Source organism: Musa acuminata, chromosome BXJ2-6, assembly GCF_036884655.1.
Source record: "Musa acuminata AAA Group cultivar baxijiao chromosome BXJ2-6, Cavendish_Baxijiao_AAA, whole genome shotgun sequence".
Taxonomy (NCBI): domain Eukaryota; kingdom Viridiplantae; phylum Streptophyta; class Magnoliopsida; order Zingiberales; family Musaceae; genus Musa; species Musa acuminata.
This window is the reverse complement of record NC_088343.1, coordinates 34,020,591-34,040,057: the sequence shown is the minus strand read 5'-3', so window position 1 is coordinate 34,040,057 and position 19,467 is coordinate 34,020,591. Positions and strand designations below refer to the sequence as shown.

Genomic DNA, 19,467 nt, shown 5'->3' with positions numbered 1-19,467 from the left:
TGAGGATTAAAACATCAAAAAATATTATGTTCAACTGAATACCTAATGAAGATATATTATCTAGATCTTGTTTTTAACTTGCGAGAGATGTATGGCCAAAACCAGGCATAATATAAATAATCAAATATTTTTAATTTATGAAGGTCTGAGAGTTTGTGAAATTGACATTTGAAAGGTGATTTAAGTTATAGGCTCGAGGTGGGCATACTATTTTTAAGGTAGATATCATTCTAAAAGGCTATTGACTAAAAGGATTATGGTACGAAGGCTTGGTAAAGAAGAGTAATAGTGGTTTCAACTATGTATTGGTGTTTTCAATAGAGCTAACAAGTTAGAGTGTGTATGGTGGTGACTTCAAATATTGTATGTCATAAGTTGAAAGGTAAATTATTAAGGCTTGGTATTCATCATCTTCATTAGAATAGACTATCTTAATGGTGGACTAGAAGAAATTTTTAACTTTTTTTTTAATAAACAAAAACTAAGGTAACTTTGGATTTATGTTTGAACGAATTGAACCATGTGTTTTGGTGAAATAGTCCACAACAATAATATATAGAAACTAAAATTATCAAAAGAAATGATTAGGGCAAGACTCTAAATATCAATGTAAATAATTTCAAGTAGTATAGACAAGATATAGAAGTGTTTTCTAAAGATAGTCTATGACTTTTATTACTAAGGAATGAGTCACATTGACCAACATCTTTATTTGAAAACTAGAACAGTGTAATAAAAAATTATTTGTTATTGAATGGAAGACGATGAAGGGCCAAGGTAATGATGGTATACATTAAATGGTATAGCAACAAAGATAATAGTGATTGATTGGGTAACTCATGAAGACATTAGTGGTGGTCACTCAAAGATGTTTTTATTCCGACATCGAAATAAGAATGCCCCCATGTTTGGATCCTTAACAAGAAATAAATCAAGAAAAAACCTAATATAAATATTATTTTATTTGAAGAATTAAGAGATAGAAATAATTTTTTTAGATGCACATAAAACATCAAGTTTAAAAGTTATTAATGTAAATTAAGTATCATAGAACCGGTATAAGTGATAGGAATAAATTGCTATCATAGTCAAAATTGATCAATAAATTCTGTAGGTCAAAGATAATATGATGTGAAGCTCCTTGACAAATCCAATCACTTAAATGAATAGATGAACTAATCATGATGTTTACTTTAGGCAAATTAGGTGTTGTATTAGGCATTAGTCGACCAATGACTTTTAGTGTATATCCAACTTTGTCACGGGTCAGCAAATGATTCTTTGCTGATTCGCATGTTGTTAGACTGCTAGGACTTTTGGTAGTTGTATTAATTGTATGAGTTGAAGTGATTTCCCATATATCTAGGAGATAACTTGTTTGACCCTGTGTTAAAGTTCTTACTATTTGGAGTTGCCTTTCCCTTTGTATTTTTAGTTAAGTTGAGCTGTAATTACTACTCTTGTCTTTTTTTTTTCTTTTTCTTTAAATATGTTTCATGATTGAACAATTTATCATACCATTCTTCTAATTATGTTGGTGACTCGCACGCTCAAATTATAGTCGTCAATTCCTTATATTCATTTCTTAGGTTATTGAAAATATGAACGTTGATTTATTCATAATGACTTATCAAAGCAAAGTTATTTATAATAATTTTTATATTTTATATATAGTCAATAATAGTATTTTCCTCTTGATTATATCACTAAGGTAGATTAGAAGACTTAACATCGAGTACTAGAGCTATTGGTGAAAGTGTTTTGTAACTTGGATTATGTTTCTATTATAACACTGCATGAGCATGAAGTGATTAGTGGCACTATGAAACCAATAACTAAGGCTTAAAAAGCTTATAAAATAAGATGATCTTAATATAATCATAATTTATGATTACTTTATTATTAAAATTAGATTTTTTTTATATTTAAATCATTGATATAGCCAAATAAATCATATCCAAATAGAAGGTTAATAAATTATGCTCGTTAAATACATAATTGCAACATGATTAGAATTGCTACATTGACATATATGAGTCTTGTAGGTTGAGAAAAATTTTTGTTTCTTAAAGATTTAATCATCGGAGAGTTAGAGATAAAGGAAGACAGTGTGGATGTCAAACATGGTTGGATGTCACATTGTATCGTCGAGAGAGAAGGCTATTATCGTGCACAAACATAAGGTCAAGCACGGATGGCTGATATCAAGTATTATAGAGGTGTTGGGTCCAGCCCATATATGGGCTTGGACAATTTAGGCCATAAGCCCAAATCAATAATTAAGAGAGAAAGGGAAAAAGGTGAGGGCAGAAAATTAGAGAGCGCAGCGTGCAAGCGTTCGGGAGTGGTGTGAACGACGACCGCACACGACAAAAGAAGAGAGAGAGAACGAGAGAGAAAGGTTAGGTTTCTGAGTTTTCTGTTTGACGATCGGTGGCCAAACGTTGTCAGTTTTGGCCCAAATTTTATGTGAAGAATCCTCGCAGTAAACTCTATAATCCTAACAGTGTTGATGTACAGTTTACCCTCTCTAAGGTACTTTCCTACTATACCTATTTTGTGAGACATAGAATTCTTTTTTGAAGAGATCCATCCTAATATGCTAGAGCCAAGATCTATATTCTTAATGTTATTATGATACTCTAGTTATTCTAAAGAAGATTTACTGTAAACATGTTATTATTGTTATTAATAGTGGAAGTTTGAGGTGGACTACGGTCCCGTGGTTTTTCCCACATTGGGTTTTCCACGTTAAAATATTTGGTCTCACTATATGATTGATTTTTTGGAGCAATCAGATGGTATGATTAAATTGAACTCATCAAATTATTCCACTTGGAGGCGTCTATTGGAAGATTTGCTCTATTGCAAAGATTTGTATAAGCCTATCAAGGTTAAAGATAAACCTTCTACTATGAACGATGAAGAATGAGAAGTTCAACATAGAAAAGTCAGTGCCTATATTAGAAGATGGATAGATATAAACTTGCATGAGCATATTTCAGATGAAACCAGAGCTGATGTTGTTTGGCAAAGGCTAGAAAATCTCTTTACGAAAAAGACAGTAGGAAATAGAATTTCTCTCCTTAGAAGACTTGTAAATTTGAAGTATAAATATGGTGGTAATATTATTGAGCACATAAGCCTATTTCAGAGTCTTACAAACAAGTTGGTTGCTATGAAAATGAATATAAATGATGAGATGCAAGGATTATTACTTCTCAGCTCTTTACCAGAAAGTTGGGAAACGTATGTAGTGACTATTTGTAACTCCACGCTAGAGGAAACTCTAACTATAGATATAGTTAAAGACAGTTTGCTAAATGAAGATGCCAGAAGGAAAGAACAGGGTGAATCTTCTTCTAGTGCATTTTTTACTGAAAAATAAGAAAGACGTAGAAGAAGTCATAGCAGAAACTCATATAGATATAGAGGAAGATCCAAGTCTAGAAGAGATATCAAATGTTTGCACTGTAACAGGCCAGGTTACATGAAGAAAGAGTATAGGTTTTGGAAGCGAGAACAGAATGAAATGAAGAAAAATAAGATAGAGACCAATATAGTTGCTGCTAAAGGTAATATCACTATTGTCTATGATGAAAGTTGTGTTAATCTTATAGCTCAGGACAGTAATTGGGTAATTGACTCTAGTACTTCATTTTATGTCACTTCTCATGGTGATTTTTTTAGATCTTACACTGCTGGTGATTTTGGTAATGTCAGAATGAGAAATAGTGGTACATATAAGATTGTGGATATTGGAGATATTTGCTTGGAGACCAATATTGAAAGCAAATTGATACTCAAAGATATAAGACATGCTTTAGATATTTATCTTAACTTGATATTTGTAGGTAGACTTGGTGATGAGGGCTTTACACACTATTTTGATGAAAGCAAATGGAAACTCACTAAAGGTTCTCTAATTGTAGTAAGAGGAAAGAAACTTAACTCTTTTTATGTCATGGAAACTAAGCTACACAAAGGAGAGATTAATGCAATTCAAAAATGTGAAAGTATAGATCTTTGACATAAAAGGCTTGGACATATCAGCGAGAAGGTACTTCAAACTTTTGCTAAAAAGCAGTTCTTACCAGAGTTGCAAGGTATATCTCTTAAATCTTGTGATCATTGCTTAGTTGGAAAAACACATAGAGTTACATTTCATATATATCCATCATCTAGAAGATCAGATGTTATTGATTTAGTTCATACTGATGTTTGTACTATGCAAACTAGAACTCTTGGAGGTGCTTTTTATTTTATTACTTTTATTAATGACTATTCTAGAAAAGTGTGAGCTTTTGCTTTGAAATCTAAAGACTAGGTACTCGATATTTTCAAAGAGTTTCATGTCAGTGCTAAAAGATAAACTGACAGAAAGCTAAAGTGTATTCGATCAGATAATAGTGGCGAGTACAGAGGTCCTTTTGAGAATTATTGCAGGTTCCATGGTATCAAGCTTGAGAAAACAGTTCCTAAAACTCCTCAACAGAATGATGTGGCAGAAAGGATGAACAGAACCATTGAAGAAAGGATTAGGTGTATGCTTTCTCACGCCAAGTTACCAAAGTCATTTTGGGGGGAGGTTTTGAGAACTACAGTTGATCTAATAAATCTTTCTCCATTAGTTCCTTTGAAAGGTGATGTTCCAAAGAGAGTATGGAGAGGAAAAGATATATCTTATAATCACTTAAGAGTCTTTGGGTGTAAAGCATTTGTTCATATTCCCAAAGATGAGAGGTCTAAGCTTGATAGTAAAGCAAAAGCATGTATCTTCTTGGGATATGGTCATGAAGAGTTTTGGTACAGATTATGAGATCTAGTAAATAAGAAGATTATTAGAAATAGAGATGTTGTGTTTCTTGAAGACCAATTGTTTGATGATGGTGATAATATTGAGAAGCCAAAAACATCTGTTTATATTCCTTGGAGTTTGGGTCAAGTTCCTTCACCTGTAGTTCATGATGATCATGGGGAAGATGAACAAGAAGATTGTGGTGAGAATACCAGTGATGATACACCTATAGTTGATGATGCTGAACCAACTGAACAAGCACCTTCACCACCAGTTGAGATTCCATTGAGAAGATCCACTAGAGAACGACAACCATCTACCAGATATCCTCCACATGAGTATGTTATGCTTACTGACAGGGAAGAGCCAGAAACTTACCAAGAAACTATTCTACATGAGAATAAGAATAAGTGGGTTAAAACCATACAAGAAGAGATGAGATCCTTGCTTGAGAACCACACCTATGACTTGGTAAAATTGCTTAAAGAGAAGAAAGCTCGCAAGAATAAGTGAGTTTATAAATTGAAGACTGAAAACAATAGCTCACAACAAAGATACAAAGCATGACTAGTTGTGAAAAGATTCGGTCAGAAGAAATGTATTGACTTTGAAGAAATATTTTTTCTAGTTGTGAAAATATCCTCTATCCGAGTTGTTCTTGATTTGGCTGCCCGTTTGAATTTAAAAGTTGAGCAACTTGATGTGAAAATAGCATTTCTTCATGGTGACTTAAAAAAAAAAATTTACATGGAGCAATCAGAAGGTTTCAAAATCAAGGGAAAAGAAAATATGGTGTGTAAGCTTAGGAAAAGCTTATATTGACTCAAACAAGCACCTAGATAGTGATATAAGAAGTTTGATTCCTTTATGATGAGCCAAAGTTACAATAGAACCACATTTGATCATTGTGTGTTTATGAAGAAATTTTCAGATGATAATTTTATTATTTTACTACTATATGTTGATGATATGCTGATTGTTGGTCATGATGCTGGAAAAATTGAAAAGCTTAAAAGAGAGCTAAGTAAATCTTTTGCCATGAAAGACTTAGGATCAGTGAAACAAATATTTGGCATGAAGATTCTTCGTAATAGGAAGAAAAGAAAGATTTGGCTATCTAAGGAGACTTACATTGAAAAAGTTCTTGAAAGATTCAACATGAGTAAAGCCAAAGCAGTTTGTTCTCCACTTACAGGTCATTTCAAGCTTAATTCGAAACAATGTCCTACAAGTGAGAAAGAAAAAGAAGAAATATCCAGAGTGTCTTACTCATCTGCAGTAGGCAGTTTGATGTATGCTATGATTTATACTAGGCCAGATATAGCTCATGCAGTTAGAGTTATCAGCTGATTTTTCTCAAATCCTGGAAAGGAACATTGGGTAGTAGTGAAATGGATATTAAGATATCTAAGAGTTCCTTCCAGGTTATGTTTATGTTTTGGTAATGATGAACTTGTGTTAGAAGGTTACGTAGATGTAGACATGGTAGGTGATACTAATTCTAGGAAGTCCACTTTGGGATTCTTGATGACATTTGTAGGAGGAGCAGTCTCTTGGCAGTCTAAGTTACAGAAGTGTATTGCTCTATCAACCACAGAAACAGAATACATAGTAATTACTGAATCTTGCAAGGAAGCTTTATGGATGAAAAAGTTTCTACAGGAATTGGGCTTGAAACATGAAGGATATACTGTTTACTATGACAGTTAGAGCACCATTCACCTCTCCAAGAATTCAATATATCATTCTAGATCCAAGCATATTGATGTGAGATATCACTAGATTTGTGATTTGCTTGAGATGAAAGAATTATAATTAGAAAAACTGCATACTAATGAGAATGGATCAGATATGTTGATAAAATCTTTGCCTAAGGAGAAACTTGAAACATGTAGGCAAAAAGCGAGTTTAGTATAGCCTACCATATAAACCGGAGGGAGAGAATTGTTAAATTCAATCCATATGTGGGCTTGGACAATTTGGGTCATAAGCCTAAATTAATAATTAAGAGAGAAAGGGCAAAAGGTGAGGGCAGAAAATTAGAGAGCACAGCGTGCAAGCGTTCCGGCGTGGTGTGAACGACGACAGCACACGGCAAAAGAGAGAGAGAAAAGAAGAGAGAGAGAATGAGAGAGAAAGGTTAGGTTTTTGAGTTTTTTGCTTGACGATTGGTGGCCACACGTTATCAGTTTTGGTCTAAATTTTATGTAGAGAATCCTTGCAGTAAACTCTATAATCCTAACAGTGTTGATCTACAGTTTACTATCTCTAAGGTACTTTCCTGCTATACCCACTTGTGAGACCTAGAATTCTCTTATGAAGAGATCTATCCTAATATGCTAGAGCCAAGATCTATGTTCTTAATGTTAATGTTATTATGATCCTCTAGTTATTCTAGAGAATATTTACTATAAATCTATTATTATTATTATTGATAGTGGAAGTTTGAGGTGGACTACGATCCCGTAGTTTTTCCCACATTGGATTTTCTACGTTAAAAGATTTGATCTCATGTCTGCCGAGTAGAATAAGAAGAGGGTCAATGGAAGAGGCAGATTAGAAGATCAAGCTCAGCGAGGTGATCAGTTCAGCGAGGTGAAGCAGATCTGCTGCAAAGCAAATGGTATAGGGTGAGATTGCTTAGGGAGGAATTGCACGTCTTCGTCTTCGTCTTCAATGCAAGCACAAGTGCCAAAGCAAATCTCCGTTGGGCTGTGCGTATCCATCAGTACCTCTTAATGTTCAACTCAACATTCAGGAGTTCAGGGTAAGTTCTAAGAATTTGATCTTCGAACATATCTGGAGAAACCCCCCTTATATAACATTCGTTCTGTCGATTATAAAAAATTAAGTAATTCTAATAAGGACGTATTTCATTTCTTCTCCATATATAAAATTCTTTCTGCTACAATCGTCGACTATTAAGTAATTCTAAGTACTTTAATATGGACATATTTCGTTTTGATGCCATGCCGATGTAAAAGACTTATCTGCTGAGTGCGCTACACATAGGTAATCTTGGTTGGCCATGAATAATTATCATATCACTATCATAATCCAACTTTAACGCATATCATCGGACCAGAGATTAGACCACGAGAAAATATTTCTTTCTTTATGCTGCTTCCAATGTCAACAAAAGCCGCATCAGCATTTACTTCCAGTTTAAAATCCGTGTTCAAGAACAATGTGGGAGACAACAGGGCACCCTTCGAGACTCTTAACTTCCATATGCAATGAGTTCGATCAATACAACGAATACTTTTGTTACAAGGAAAAACTGTAGCCTAAACGCAATGAAACTAGACAATTTACTTCATACATACATATCAGACATTTAAGACCCTCTCTTCTTTCACAGATGATTAGCATGTTATAACAACTTCGACGGAGCGAGGCAAGGATTAGAACCTTCCTTCAAGAAAAGAACACATGCCATGAGTTTTGTGCCATCCTTCTCTTCCGCTAAATGAAAAGCTGGATATGATTCTATTGCTGCTAACTACGTACCATAGAAGAGATTCATTGCTCTACAATATCGAACAGTAACAGGCTGCCTTCTTTGGCAACTCATCAACTTTCTTCTCTGTCAAGAAAAAAATAGCAATGATATTCTATTTTCAGGCAGCCATAAACCACATAATGTTAAATATTTAATGAGATGATATCTAAAGCGATGAATGTGCTGATCACATTCAACACGTGAACCAAGTATGTAGAAAAAAATGAAATCTTTATCATACCCAATATAATAAAAAGCTAATTCCAAGACTAGTCAACAATTTGATTATGTAGGTTTTAGATTCAGGGAAAACATGAAAAGGACTGAATGTGCTTAAACATAATTGTCATCCATTAAGGAAACAATTAAATTTGAATCCTGAGGAAACATTTTTGAGACGCTCCCCCTATATCTAAGGCTTCCATCTCTGTGGGAGATCCAAATCATGCATTTCATACAATCCATGAAACATTAGCAAATTTTCTTGAAGTAATAAGACTAGGTGTTGTGGATAGCAAAGCATTTAGGTTTGAATATCAGTATTGGAACATATAACTCAATAACAGCACATATCAATTTCTTTTTATAATATTTTATTTAATGACATAAGACAAGAGGCTTTATATATCTCGATGACGACAAAAGATTCATATAATCAATCCCAAATAATTGGGACTTATGATTTTGTTGTTATTGTACATTAGATAGGAGGGTTGTTATATTGGTACCATACTATTCCAATAGACTATTTAAACCAATATCAAACTGATATTTAAATCCTTGGTGGATAGTCCCACATTAAAGCTATGTTTTCTCTCATCTGAGAAAAAGAAAAATCCTTCTTTTGTCTCACATGGTTGCCTTCTTGAGACAGCTAATCTCTTCAGACCAAGGCAATAATATGAAGAAGACCACCACCATATCCCATCCTAGGCTGACTGAAATGAAAATATATGTACATCGGTGACTTAAATTTAATATCTCGAAACATCATTTTTAATTTGGCAATTCCTGCCTTTGCAGTTCCTTTGAATCTGAAACAACTGAAATCATTTAGCAAATCAAGCTTGTGTCAGATATCAGTTAATTCCCAACCACATTCTATGGCATCTACAGGAAATAGATTCTTGGCCCACCCTTCTTCTGCAGTAGCTTATTTGCAGTAAGCAATAAGATACATAGGACATGACAGTTTTATTGTAGGCCAATCCAATTCAGAAATTTGCATTTCAAGTTAACTTCGAAACCTTAGTTTTGTTCAAGAGCAAGCATGTTCTGTACAGGTGGTGTGATTGCTTTCCACATTTCTTGTACTTATTTTTGCAAAATACACATGGCTACCATTAATGCACAGAATTTATAATTATCATACTAGTAATCTTCTGTACATACAGTATCCTAAAATTAACATTTACATTCTTCCCAACTTTTAAATAACTTCACTGGTTGACATTTACTCGCTAAGCTGGGCACCTAGTTAGAAGACCTAAGATCACTTCATATCATATTAATTTAAGAGAACAGGTGAATTTTTCAATACAAATTACTAGCACTTGATAACACATCTTGAGAAAATAAGATGTGAATCGACCCTCACACTACGATTTACCAAATTCGAATTTTACAAAGTTTGATCCAGAAGTAATTCTAAAAAAGAATATATAGTTCCAAGGTGATATAAACAAGAAAAAACAAAATATAAATGAGATTCACATCACCTGTTTTAGACTTAGCTGATGATGGCTGCACAACAACATGCATGGTGATAATACCTCCAGGGAGCTCACCAAAAGTTGGCTTGCACTGAGAGATTGTTCTGCTGTTCTCCAAGATTTTCCCCGCACTTATCAATTTGACATCATTAGCGATTTTTGGTATAATCTGCTTATCTAAAATGAGGAGAGTATATGGAAATGAGAAACCCAAGCTCAACAGTAGATGGAACAACCAAGAATGCAACAAACTAACAGGTTAACATGGAGATATTGATGATAAACAAGGTGAATGTATTTGACAGAAAGAGGATATAAATGATAGATAACCAGAATATGCTCTTGAATGCCACATGAAACTAAATCATCATCCACAATTTATCTGCTTTAAAGCGCCAGATGTATTAATTCTCAATACCAATACCACATTTGTCATAAACAACATGCTTGTCCCTTTTCATAGAAATTATCACGACCCAAGTGATCTTAATTCAGACTATGTAGTTGATATACTGAGAAGTTTAACTGTACAACTTTTTGTTCTTAAAGAATACATTCATTGATTAAAGCAGCGAAAATAGACTCCAGAGGCATTGGAGGTCAAAAAGAGCAAAAAATCCTGAAATAGAGTTATTTCACTTTCAATCTATCAATCAAATTTGCAATTCAATCTGCCACTTAGCTGGCCTCAAGGAATATGATTGATCTTACAGTAAATCCCAAGTTTGTGAAAACTTGATAATCCTGCTCCATCTATTCTTCCTACAACTGGAGAACATGCCACATACAATCCTACCTATATCATTTATCATTGTTTCATTGCCATGATATCTTTCTTGTGGCAAGTGATCAATAACATGAAAAATATGATGCAAACTGAAGAAAAAATAAGTTAACGGATCTTAAAGACTCACATGGTTATCTATGGTTCTATATAGAATACCATGGAAGTAACAACACCTAATTCACAATATCTAGAAATGAAGTCTAAACTTAATCCTCCAGTCCTCCCCCTCCTCTTTAGAGAGAGAGGGAAAAAATAGACAAAAAAGAAAAGTAAAAGAAAGGGAAAAGAAATAAAAACAAGAACTGAAAAGAAAAAGGACTTCATAAGCCTCACACTAGTGTCATGGACTTAGCTGGTTTTGCCTAAGTCGTGCGGCACCCTTGCGTGTCCGTCCGCAAAGGTCAGCCTCCTCGAAGCCTCCCATTGTCCCTTAGGACCACCAAAAGAGAGAACGGGTTAGAGAGAACGCCTCAATCGGGATCCACAAGCAAACATCTCCGAAAAACACTTCATAGACAATGCAAATTACAAACAGACTTTACAAGCTATGAACAGTGGCACAACAAAGGGTAAAATGGTCCATTACAGACCGAAAATCTCTCACACGTGTCCACATGACACAACCTTTATTTACAAGCCTAAAGAGGCCACCAACCCAACTAAAATGAGACTATTAAGCCTTCGGCTGCCCCTCTACATGCTGTACAAGGCATGAACATGCCAAAAGACACGGACATACATAAGCATTACATCAAACATCCTGTTTCGAAGTTTGTCCGTGACATTCTCCCCCACTTATTCCTTCGACGTCCTCGTTGAAGCCTTTGTCGACACTGCAACTCCTCGCCTTTACTGAGTCTTCAATCTCCTGCTCCAGCTACAATGCGCCTCTTGGCTCCTTGCTGCTCTCCGCTGCTGTTTTTGAGTAGTCGAACCTTTGATCCGCCATGCTGCTTCAACTCACCAATGACTCTGACTCTGGTGTGGGGTTGGCTGAGTTGTGTTGATCCTTGTTGATTCCTGCGGATCCCCTAAATGAAGGAAAAGACCATCCTTACTGCGCCAGTCTCTCAAATTCCACATGCTGCTTGAACTGGGTGGATGCTTGTTGGAGCTTTAACGAGCATCGTCTCGCAAACTTCTGAAGTTTTGGGTCCTTCCTCCACAAAATTTGCTCATTGACTCTTCTTTCACTTAGTTGTCACATCCAAGTAGGTTCGCATCACTTCCGCTTTCGATTGCCATTTCGTTGGGAAATGAAGCGGACAATCTATTCTCAGTAGCACTAATCACCATTGGTGAGGATTTGACAACTATTGTCTTCCATTATCTTCGAAGGGTCTTTGAACTTGTGCAGAGCTCCTCTGCTAGATAGATTAGAGAATTGGAGTACTCGGTTTCGCCCATTCTCTTAAGAGTTGAGAAGGCAAAGGTTACTTGACTTCGCCCGCCTCCTCGAGGTTGTACTCCATGCATCGAGCTGGTTACTAGCCTTCGCCTGCTCTTTGCTCACACTTCTGAAGCACTTGAAGTGTTTGCACTCCTTGCGTTGAGTTAGTTACTGTGATTCACCTTCTCAATGCCATCGAACTTCTGGAATGCAGGAAGTTTTCACCCCAACTTGGAGTAATTCGCTCATAGGTTTGGTCGCCTCTGGGATTGTACCGTCTTCTCCATCAACCCTGCCGCCTACTCCACTGAGTAGCAAAGGTACAGCACCACGTACTGCCTGCTTCGTTCCTTGGTTATGCACTCTTGCATAACCCGAAGTCCTTCACTTTCGGCTATCTTGATGAGAAGCATATTGACACCGGTCTTACGAAGTTCCTCGGCCTCTACCCTTCAGCCTTGTCTCGGTACTTGGAGATTGCCTCTACATGCTCCACCTCCTCGGCCCCTTTCACGACCAAACGCTCTCCCTCCATAAGAGCAAGGGATCAATGACTTTCACGGAAGTCCCGCCTCTGCGGTACCATGGCGTTGCCATGCCCATGGCCCTACTATCCGTCGCCTCGCATCTGCATCCCTTTTCTTCACGATCAGTAAATATGTCTTTGTGGCACTCCTCTGAGTCCACCTCCATTCTAACTGATGCTTGATTTTGGGTAGCTAAGTCCCTCTGGACTCGTCGTCGCTTCCTCGCCCCTTTCGACCCCCTGCTTCAACACCTCTGTGTTCTCCAAGCAGTCCGTTTGGTCGATGGAAAGACAGACTGCAACTCCCATGCATGGCCTCTGCCATCACGTTGTAGGGTTTGCACCGATTCTGTTCTCCTTAGCTTCCTTGATAGCAACGTTCGCTTACTCGACCTTGTCCTCTGACTTGTCGGGCTCCCTTAAGCGAATATGAGCTCTGGAACACAGCCCAATATGCTGATGACCAAGGTTTTCATCCGATGCAAAATTCGATGCATGCCCGGAAGACCCGCCTCTGTGGTACCATGGCCTTCACTCCTTGAATCCATAGCCCTTCTTGCCGTCGTGTTGTTCACCGAAGTGGAGCTTCCAGTAGCTCCCGATCATACCTCCATATGATCTAGTCCCTCCCGGGACTATGTCGTGTGTATCGCATTGCCACGAACTGTTCCACCACGATCCGCTGCACCATGTCGCCTCCTGGTGACATCTCCATTGCATTCTGATCCTTGTGGAATAAACTCGAATTGTGAACCCTCCATGTGTGGCCTCTGCCAATACATCGCAAGGTCTCCTCCACCTTCGATTTTGTTCGCTCCTTTGGCAATCGGCCTTCATCCACCCACTCTTGGGTCACACCTAGATGAAGCACCGCTCTAGGACAGTCCGTCGCCTAGTAGCTCCTGAAGTCCACCGACTTCACTATAATTTGTGCACCATTGTCTGGATCCTGGGCCTCTGCCCCTACCAGCACAATCTCCGCTATGCACCGCTTCCTTCATGGCAACTTGAATGGCAACACTGTGGCATATTCTTCAAGAGTACCCGCCTCTGCGTCCTCTTGCCCCATGCTAAGGCCTTATGAACCCAACTTCGCCTCCGCAAATTGAGTCGCCTTAGTTCCTTCATCAAATGCTCCTTCGAGATAAGGTGCATGTGCCCAGAAGCTCCCTTCGTCTTTGGCACCATGCAAGATGAGTCTGCTCCATTAGAATGAAGAACCCATGGAACAACATGATCCTACTCTTACCTCTGCAAGAGTTCATGTCCTTGACCTCTGTTTAAGAAAAGCACTGTGCCTCTACTCCATGTTCCAACTTCTATGCTGGCTCCCTTCATGCGGCTTGGGTACTTCGCCAAGTTACACCCAAGTTGCTCCGCTCCTCGTTTTTGCATTAAGTCGATGGTGGCCCTCGCGCCCACCATTCCACGGGTCAGCCCTCCCTTGAGTCCGATCTACACATCGACTCCAAGTGTGCCTTCATTTAAGTTGCTTTGGGTCGCTCCCCCACTTGATCTCGCAATGCATCCACCAATGCATTCTCTCAAGCGAGATCATGCGACGACTCCTCGCCGCTTGCTCAGTCCATCGAGCTTCGTGGAGTTGTTGTTTGTTGAGGTACTCCTCCTCAACATGTGAGGTCCGTCTCACATGATTCTCTCTCTGGAGAGCCGGGACTTATCCCTCCTGGATAACTGTCCCATTGGAGCAACATCTCTCTTCGTTTCGGAGACCACCATCCCCTTGGACTACTCCGATTTGCTGAACAAACTGTGCATTGTTCTGCCTCCTGCAAACGCACTTGCTAGATTGCGACTCCAAATCAATACAGCCCCCGCTGCACCACTCAAGGCCTAGCAACATGCTGAACTCGTTGCACACTTCAGCCTCCTACAGACGTATCCTTCACATGCCGAAGAGAAAGTTTCAATGCTCCATGGCGCCGAGTTTCGGTCGCCTTGGGATGGCCACGAACATTCCATCGTCCGCATACAAGCCCATGCATGAGTACCAAATTCTTCGAGTTAGCAATTCCCCTCACCTCTGTGAGCTTTGCATAACTCTTTTGGTCGTTGAGCAACTCATTCCACCTTGGATGGTCTCATCCTTTTCCAAGCGCCTCGCTTGTCTTGAGCACCATCAAGTATGGTTGTCAACGTTGAGCCGTAGCTCAAACTCAGCCATCCCAACCTTTGTGCGCTCCACATTCATCCAAGCTTGCCTGTTCTCGTGGTGCCTCTTGTGCGAAGGGTTGGCCATTCCTCTGAATGTCAATCTCAGACGTCCGCTCCTCTGAGTGACTCCTTTTCCCTACATCTTCATGCCCGTTTTCCCCCAAACGGTCGCGCGTGTGCTGACTGCCCTCAACGCAACCCCGTTAGGTCCCCCACGTTTGCATGCTAAGTGTTTCTATGAGTGCTTGTCCCGCTCTGATACTATCTGTCACGGACTTAGCTGGTTTTGCCTAAGTCGTGCGGCACCCTTACGTGTCCGTCCGCAAAGGTCAGCCTCCCCGAAGCCTCTCATTGTCCCTTAGGACCACCAAAAGAGAGAACGGGTTAGAGAGAACGCCTCAATCGGGATCCACAAGCAAACATCTCCGAAAAACACTTCATAGACAATGCAAATTACAAACAGACTTTACAAGCTATGAACAGTGGCACAACAAAGGGTAAAATGATCCATTACAGACCGAAAATCTCTCACACGTGTCCACATGACACAACCTTTATTTACAAGCCTAAAGAGGCCACCAACCCAACTAAAATGGGACTATTAAGCCTTCGGCTGCCCCTCTACATGCTGTACAAGGCATGAACATGCCAAAAGATACGGACATACATAAGCATTACATCAAACATCCTGTTTCGAAGTTTGTCCGTGACACTAGGTTAGAAAATGCCATACTTCTCACATGGTTTTAAGAGTTCCAAAATTTTAGAATGGCAACTCTTGTATGTCGACTTTGTACGGTGGCATTCTTAAAATGTTAGAAGCACAATGTTCAGCAAATCAAGGTCCTAAGTATCCTAATGCACATTTGAATTTCAAACAAGGTACGTTCATGTTTTTCACATAAACATTACAATAGCCCAATTCAGTTCCTAAGTATCATAATGCGCATTTGAATTACAATTAAAGTAAATCCATCTTTTTAGCATAAATTATCATAGCCCAATATCATTACCTGTATTAGAAACATAAACTATACGGAAAAGTTATCACTCTTTTACAGGTATAACTTCTGTGCAAGCTAACCATGAACAAAAACTTGCCTGAGTTTAACAAGCAAACATTATCAATCATTTATCCAACTTAAATAACACTTTTTACTGAATATTTTCTCTGCAAGCACATCATGATAGAAAACTTGCATCCAAAAATTACATTAATATTAAACATTTATCCAATTCAACAGCATGCCATCATCATTACTTAAATGTAGTATTTAAATTTTATCAACTACCTAGGTAAAATGAGAAGTTCTGGAACAGCTGAATCATGATGAACTCAAAATTACCTTACTGCAAGATATATAATTTGCCATAATAAGCTGAAGAAATACACCAATTCTAGGAAAAAGTTATGCAACCTTTCCTAGTAAACAGCAGGAGATTTGTACTTTACTATGCATGGGATACACTCCTAAACAGGCATATAAAGTGTGTATACATAATGTCCATGCGTTGTAAAATCCATCTGAACCAGAATTGCTGCTGAACGTTCTCATACATAGTGCAATGTCCGAGAACAAATTGCAAGTCATACATAAGTTCTACGACAAAAAAAAAAGTTACAAAATATAACTAAATTCAGAAAGATCCCAATTCGGGACAATAAAATGAATTCGCATTCACGATAGTAAGCAATACCTACTTCAGGGAAACAGAAGGCTTCTCAACCAACACTAGCAACAAATTTGCAACGTATACTATAACAAAAGTAAGTATATCTGATCCTGGAAAATTGTGCAAAAATTGACTAGTAAAACACTAAAAGCCATCTAACTCTCTTTAAGCATCCATTTAAAATGGAGCTGACAGAATTGTCAAGAGCATGAAGAAAGAGAAAGGAAACAGCCTCCTAAGAAGGGGCAGCATTGAATCACTGATGGCAAGTGCCTCTCTGAATTCTTAGCACATGATCTGAATACGATACGACACATAGAGGACAAAGAAAAAAGACCTTCACGGGTCAAATGCACATGATATCCGAATAACTCTTGATTGGCATGAAGCATACACGACAAACGAACTAAATTTGGAGCACCCTCCTTCAAGAGTACCACAAGATCAACACAACTCGCAAGGACTGGAAAGGACAGTATTCATCACTTCAAGAAACACACAGAGGATGCACTGGAAAGGAAAACAAATGAACGTCTTGAACAGATCTATAAACCCCCAAGAACAGGAAACACAAAAACCCTACCTCGTGGCCACTCCGACACAATCCTCTCTTTGAGCATGGCAATGGTGGAAGACGAAGAATACCGGATGGGACCGATGTCCGATCCATCATAGAGCCGAAACCTAAGCTCGAGCAGATCCTCCTCTGGCATTTGCTATCTGACAAGACCCAACCAAAGAACACAAAATCAGTGCCCTGAATCGCCTCTCGATCCAGCAAAGGATTCAAAGGCCAAGATAGAAGAGAAAGGGAGAATAAAACAGCTAAAATTCCGCCCCAAGGAAGAGAGAGGAGGGCAAAAACATCACCTTTATGCGGAAATCGTGCGGGAGAAGGGGGCAATCGCGAGATCCTGCGACGATTTGAAGAGGTTATATGAAATTGCTAGGGTTCGGGCTTCGAGAGCGAGGCATGCTTCGGAAGAAGAAGAAGAAGAAGAAGGGAAGAGGGAGAAGCAACGGAGCCGTTTCGGCGGCTGCTCCACTTTGACCAGAGAAGACGACAACGCGGAAGCGTGGCAAAACAGAAATTTTATCTTTTTTTTTTGGCCCAAAAGACTGTCACTATTCAAATCCAATGTTAAATCAATAAAATCAAAACATACGGAAATATTATATTAAGGTTTTTTTGTAGACCACTAAATTTTGGTATATTCTTTTATTTAGTGTAGAAAGATCTACAGAGAGTCCTCTTTACAGATAATCAAATGCTTAGTGAAAATTAATTTTGATTTGTTGAATGGGAATTATCATAGAAATAAGGGATTCAGAATCTCCTTTTTAGAGGGCTTGAAATCCTATAAATAAATATTAAACAATAGAAAACAGTTTTAAATTCAAATAATTCATTTAGGTAATAAAACAAGTTATGTATTTGCAATTTTGGATGATTCATAAAAATACTATATTTTTGGTATAAGATTATACTCTATGCTTCCAGTGAAAATTATGTAAGGATAAATAACTATGACTATAGATGCGTAAAATATATAATAAGAAATAATTAATTATAACTTTGGAGTATCATATGGGTTACCCATGTAAGACCAAACCCTTTGGTTCTACTATGGAGTGTGATTTCATGAAGGTTGTTAGACTTGGGACTATAGGATTTCGAATGTCTTTATCAAGATATTATTTTGATGAATTGAAATGGACAAGAAACCAAAACTTAAACATCTTATGGAGCGCATGGATGAAGAAGAGAACCAACAAATGGATTTGGAGAAGTTTTGTTTTCATGTTTTGGAGGAGGAAAGGACAATATGAGTGGGACAGTGAAATGCTAACTTCTCTTGCAAGTCTTACCTAAAATTTCTCCTCCGGAGACACAAGTCTCATAGAGTGTGTGTGTTCCATGAGAATTTAGATACAATGAGTGGAACACATTCAGATGGTTGGTGGGATCGGTCGTAACAATCGAGTGCAATGATTCCTTGTTCTAACTAGTAATTGATTGTCGATGAATTCTAGCGTGGAACACAATAGGTTGTACAAGGCTTAGCTATAGCCCATCACATTTGTTAAATTCCAAGGTCAAAAATAATAATAATAAAAATTTCTCATTTCTCATTCCTCTTTCTCTTCTTTCTTTTAATTTTTTATTTATTTGTTTTTCATCAATTTTTTCTCCGCTTGTTTTTTTTTCTGTTTAAAATGATGAAATAGATTATGCTATCCCCTCCATATTTATATGCATAGTAAAAGAATCTTGGGTTGAATTTCTTTAATTATGATCCGCAAAAGGATGAGAAATAGTTTTAAAATAACATCCGATTAGTTTTTGGATTCTTTATTTAAACTTTTTTTAATTTTCCAAATCAATTTTGTTAGTTTTCTTTCCAAAAATCTGGTTTTGTTTAATTTGATAGTGAACTTTTCTTGAGTCATTGAATTCTATAAAATTGTGTCGGGATGAATGTATGAAAAAAAAAAAGATAATTATGATTAATATTAACATGCTTAACGAGGTTTCTCCGATACTTAAATCAATAACGAATGTCAAGTTAATTGGGCACGATTAGGTGCTTAGTTGACTTAGCAAACTTAGACATCATCATTATGATAACTAGGTATGGTCCATTGGATTAAATGTGTCAAACATTAATTGGTCATTAATGATTTGATGGGATTCTATGTATCGAATGAATTGTGATTGACTATTAATTCTATCCATAACGAAACTACACTCATCATCTCTTTTTCTTTTCCTTTAATGCTCGTAATCTTAGATAGTGAGAAAGTTAGAATCCAAGAACATAAAAAATGTGGCAGCTCCTCCATGTTTGATTGCTTATATCTCAAGTTTTCAACCTCAAAATAACAAATTGCTATATGACTTT

General features: G+C 37.7%; 1 protein-coding gene across 4 annotated transcripts; it reads right to left on the bottom strand.

Moving 5' to 3' along the window:
- Window positions 1-7,930: 7,930 nt before the first annotated feature.
- LOC135615326 (membrane-anchored ubiquitin-fold protein 3-like) lies at window positions 7,931-17,653 on the bottom strand. Of its 4 annotated transcripts, none has more exons than XM_065113637.1 (6): window positions 17,435-17,653; window positions 17,148-17,284; window positions 16,902-17,027; window positions 10,019-10,189; window positions 8,309-8,384; window positions 7,931-8,213 (listed from the first exon to the last, which is right to left on the bottom strand). In XM_065113637.1, the coding sequence occupies exons 2-5, from the start codon at window positions 17,275-17,277 to the stop codon at window positions 8,329-8,331; spliced, it is 483 nt and encodes a 160-aa protein (XP_064969709.1). In that variant the 5' UTR covers window positions 17,278-17,284; window positions 17,435-17,653; the 3' UTR covers window positions 7,931-8,213; window positions 8,309-8,328. The 4 variants fall into 4 exon arrangements, with proteins under 4 accessions (XP_064969709.1, XP_064969710.1, XP_064969708.1 ...); XM_065113638.1 differs by having other exon boundaries at window positions 7,931-8,209; XM_065113636.1 differs by having other exon boundaries at window positions 7,931-8,384; window positions 17,435-17,650.
- Between the last annotated feature and the right edge of the window lie 1,814 nt (window positions 17,654-19,467).

What these genes read in the sequence shown, in the direction of transcription:
- LOC135615326 (XM_065113637.1), bottom strand. Translation starts at nt 17,277, where the DNA reads ATGCCAGAGGAGGATCTGCTCGAGCTTAGGTTTCGGCTCTATGATGGA. An exon ending in TGTGTCGGAGTGGCCACGAG is followed by an intron (nt 17,028 to 17,147) that starts GTAGGGTTTTTG and finishes TGTCCTTTCCAG; the next exon opens with TCCTTGCGAGTTGTGTTGAT. An exon ending in TGTGCATTTGACCCGTGAAG is followed by an intron (nt 10,190 to 16,901) that starts GTCTTTTTTCTT and finishes TCCTCATTTTAG; the next exon opens with ATAAGCAGATTATACCAAAA.